At 40.7% G+C, this 4,443-nt stretch overlaps 1 protein-coding gene across 1 annotated transcript; it reads right to left on the reverse strand.

Moving 5' to 3' along the window:
* Positions 1 to 2,081: 2,081 nt before the first annotated feature.
* On the reverse strand, positions 2,082 to 3,110 carry LOC108361988 (uncharacterized). The gene is made up of 5 exons (XM_017614808.1): positions 2,992 to 3,110; positions 2,807 to 2,937; positions 2,487 to 2,590; positions 2,235 to 2,383; positions 2,082 to 2,166 (listed from the first exon to the last, which is right to left on the reverse strand). Exons 1-5 carry the CDS (start codon positions 3,108 to 3,110, stop codon positions 2,082 to 2,084), a joined length of 588 nt encoding a protein of 195 aa, XP_017470297.1.
* Between the last annotated feature and the right edge of the window lie 1,333 nt (positions 3,111 to 4,443).

Here is a 4,443-nt window from a genome sequence, read left to right on the forward strand (position 1 = left end):
CATATGCATTATGGGGTCATTTGTGAATTTCATAAGGACCTTCATATGACCTGTCATGTTTCCGGTTTTTAACTCGGAAGTGTTTAGGATTCTCAGTGCCGAGAGACTGGCCTCCCTCTCGATTAGAATTGGGAAGGGCGGTATGCCTACAAGAGCACTAAGTGCATCAGCAGGACAGGTCCGCATAGCCCCTGTTATACCAATGCACACCATTCGGTGCAGTTTGCTAAGTTTTGCGGTAGCAGTTCTTTGTGTCGCTTTTGTCCACCATGCCAAGGATGCATATGTTACTATCGGCTTCACAACTGTGTGATTAGTAAGTCATTTTGGGGGAGAGTCCCCATGTCTTCCCGTAAAGTCGCTTGCATGCGAAGAAGGCTCTCATTGCCTTGTTTACGGTTGCATCCAAATGTACATTCCAGGTGAGTGTCTTATCTAGCCACACCCCCAGGTATTTTGCTTCATTTGAGAGCCCTATTCTAGTGCCGCCCAGAGTCAATTCTGTCATGGATAACTTTTTCCTCCGGGTAAACGGAACCAGAATAGATTTAGTAGGATTAATGGATAATCCTTTGGTGTCACACCATCTTTGCGTAATGCGCAGGGCTTGTTGCATGCGGTTGGAGATCGTTTCGTCATGCAGCCCTGTTACACAAATTACCAGATCGTCTGCATATCCTTGTGTTTCAAAGCCATGGTCGTTCAGTAGGAACAGGAGTTCGTCTATAACCATAGTCCACAGAAGAGGAGAGAGTACACCCCCTTGAGGGCAACCTCTTGTGGCTGTAATCGATTCTTTCGTGCCTCCCAGCTCCATCCTGATCTTCCTTGTTTTTAGCATAGAAAGCACCCAATTTATTATGATGGGGCTCACTCCCTTGCATATCAGGGCATCTCTTATTGCCCTGTATGACGTGTTGTCAAAAGCCCCTGAAATGTCAATGAAGGCACAAAGGGCTATGTTCTTAGACTCCAGAGCCTTTTCGATTTGCGATGTAAGGCTGTGAATGGCAGTCTCAGTGAACTTGCCTGGTTGATAGGCAAATTCAGTGGTCGTTCCGCTAGGTTGACTTCTCTGATGTGTGGATCCAAAATTTTCTCCATGCCTTTTAGGAGAAATGAGCTGAGGCTAATTGGTCTGTAGGATGAAGGCATTTGCTCCGGCTTACCTGCCTTCGGTAAAAATACGACCTTAGCCTCTGTCCATCTACTGCGAATGTGACACAGTAGGAGCGACGCTCTGTATAGTCTGGAAAGGACTGGGGCTATGTAGTTACTTCCTTGTTGGTGTTGACAAGGATAGACCCCATCTGGTCCTGGTGATTTGTATGGGCTGAAGGTAGATACCGCCCATTGCACTCTTTCTACCGTGGTAAGTTTAGTTGCAAGGCTTTGCTCTCTACCAGAAGTGCGTGCTGGGACACCCAATTCCGGTAGATAATAGCCCGCTTTGCCGCCCGGGAAGTGAGTGTCTAGCAGAAGTCTGCAAGTCTCTCCCGGATGCTGAGTATATCTACCATCTGGTTTCTTTAGAGTGCCGATCGTATTTTTGTGTTCCCTATTTAGTGCTTTTTGGAGGCGTACTGCCTCTGGGAGGCTCTTTATTTCCTCGCAGTGGTTTCGCCAGCTAGCGCTTTTGGATTTCCGCAATTCTTTGTTATAAGAAGTTAGCGCAAGTTTGTACGGATTCCAATCACCCGTATTCTTTCCTATTCCTATTCCTATTTTAATAAGAAAAAATATTTTATTAAAAGGAAATGGATTAAACTGTCGATCGAGTGTTTATTTAATTATTATCCAACGACAACATTATGCGATTTCTTATTTTATGCCCAATTTTGGTTAATTGGGTTTCACTTCCTGTATCTATTTCAATATCATCATTATCAATTACAAAACAGCTACAGTATGACGGACTTTTAAAATTTATGCAAATGTTATGCAACGCTGCACATACATTGTCAAATTGCGCCATCTTTTCAAGGGTGTAACGACTTCTTTTATCATTACTGAGAATTTTCCATCGGCCCTTCAAAATACCAATGGTGCGTTCAACAATGCAACGTGCTTTCGACTGAATTTCATTGAACCGCGCTTGACTCGAACCATCTACGGGGTTTCTGAATGGTGTCAAACACCATGGCTCCAAAGGGTAACCTGAGTCTCCTGTTAAATGAGAAAATACATACATATAGAATACTATATTTAAGTATTTGTATAAGTGCATATATAACCTAAAAGCCAGACATTTTTCAAATGATTTCCGATTGTATTCATCCTCTAAAAATCTCCTCTGCGCTGAATGTTTCCACACAAATGAATCATGTGCTGCTCCACCATATTTCGAGTCAATAGCCAAAATTCTATACTCGTGATCACAAATCTGCAAATGTACATTCATATTCATAAGTTTTTCATTTATACATACACATGTATAAATGCATATTATGTATAAATGTGTACATACATATGTATGTGCAACTTACTATCATTGAATTGAGGCTGTGGTATCCTCTCCGATTATAAAACATATGCTCATTTTCAGTTGGTTTTTGAAGAGCAAAATGTGTGCCATCAATACAACCGATAACTGTAAATATAGTTGTAGTTATTAGTACGAAATTGTTAATGATAATGTAATCGGTAAACTTGCCTCCTGGAATTTTATATTTCTGAACAAATGATTCCGTGCAATGAGAAAGGCGGTCTGGCGAAACTTAATGAACTGTGGGCACAATTTTAGAAACTGTGCTTTGGCATACCCCGATCAAAAAGTCGTTTCCAACTAAGTGCTGGTAGCCTCCACTCGCCAAAAGGGACAAAGTTGCCGCTAGTTGAAGCATTGGTGGCACCGCGGTTGATAAATGCCCTTGAAATTTTATTTCCGACAGGACGAAACTAAATGCATCTTTAGAGAGTCTAAAGCGCTTTCTGAATCTGTAAGTGATTTATAAAAATTAATTTAAATGTTATAAAACTTCATTTTCTTACGCTGCGTCAGATAAAGCCATAGGATTGCTTTTATCGCGAATCCTGCACCTTATGGCCTCTTGGTGATGCTCCTCGTCTGAATCCGATGAGCTTGTATAAAAAAATACCACGGGGTTCATTTTAGCGCCTGCAAAACCCAAATTTCATACATTTCCTTAAGAAGATTTCGTACATTTGAATACTTACGTTGGATTTCAATTCAAATACTTTTATTGTTTTGTTTTGTTTTCGCATTTCATGCTATTTGTAAATGTCATTCAGAGAAACGCCAGGGATATTATTGCATAACATTTTATTCGCTTCGTTTCGAATGCGGCGATCCGGCTACTCGACACGTCACGTAATTTTACTCGACGCGATTGCTCGCATGCTCACGGCTGCCGCGATTCGGGCCCTGGTGAGGCGACTACATATGTACATGTCTGTTGATACAGTGATGACAAATGAGGGTGCAACAACATACCCTATAGAGTTTCTAAACTCTTAAGACTTTTCAGGGGTGCCGTTGCACAAATTGCAATTAAAGTTTGGGGTGCCAGTCATATTGATGCATAACCTGGACGCACCTCGATTGTGCAGTGGCACACGCTGAGAAAAAGGATTACTTTCGACAACTAAAGATATTTAGTTCCCGAATTTGAACAATATTTGGGAACTGTTACCAAGGATTGGGAACTATTACCATGTGTTGGTAATTATAACTAAATATATTAAAGCTTCTAATATTTATCTAGGTTGTAGCAAACCGTTAATTTAGTTGAAGGGTTTGGTAAATACTAATAAATATTTCTTTGAAGCATATTTCTACAAATTCCATTCAACTTAACGTATGGTTCATAAAAGGATGTCATTAAGCTCTGCTAATACAGATAACCACGATTTGGTTTGAGAGCGGAACATATTCATGCTTGTGAGCCACCCCTAAATAATGATCAGCGCTCTCTGACCACGTGTGTGTTACATACGAAGAGCGCCAGCTAAGCAATGCACACAGTCCCACTTATTGAATCGTTTGAATGCGCTAGTATGCCGACCATTGCATAAAAACCCCAGTAGAAATCTTAAGCATACAACATCGCTGTTGGTGGCATGAGCTTGCTGCTGTGTATACATGCCAGTATAAATGAACCTTCATTTCCATTTAACACGCGTGGTTTCTCAGAGCGTATGCGTACCTTAATCATACACTTGTACTACTGCTGTATGCATATGGCTGTATTAATGTTTCAAACATACAAAAATGCATTAATGGAACAGTATTAAAGCATTCTTACAAGATATGTATCCCCATATGTAAATGCTACTTTTCTGATACATTTTAATATACGGGGACATACAAACAAGTAGCACTTACATATGCAAACGCATATCTTGTAAAAGCCCGTTTGTGCTGAAAATAGTATCGCACAACACGTCCGTTCACTAAAATTATTGTACAAGACTGAAAATATT

This window comes from Rhagoletis zephyria, unplaced genomic scaffold (genome assembly GCF_001687245.7).
Source record: "Rhagoletis zephyria isolate East Lansing unplaced genomic scaffold, Rhagoletis_zephyria_1.1 Rzeph_scaffold_00904, whole genome shotgun sequence".
Classification (NCBI taxonomy): domain Eukaryota; kingdom Metazoa; phylum Arthropoda; class Insecta; order Diptera; family Tephritidae; genus Rhagoletis; species Rhagoletis zephyria.

Coding starts and splice junctions, on each gene's coding strand:
- LOC108361988 (XM_017614808.1), bottom strand. CDS start 3,110: ATGAACCCCGTGGTATTTTTTTATACAAGCTCATCGGATTCAGACGAG. Junction 2,938..2,991: donor ATGGCTTTATCTGACGCAGC/GTAAGAAAATGA, acceptor AATCACTTACAG/ATTCAGAAAGCGCTTTAGAC. Junction 2,384..2,486: donor ACAGCCTCAATTCAATGATA/GTAAGTTGCACA, acceptor GTACATTTGCAG/ATTTGTGATCACGAGTATAG.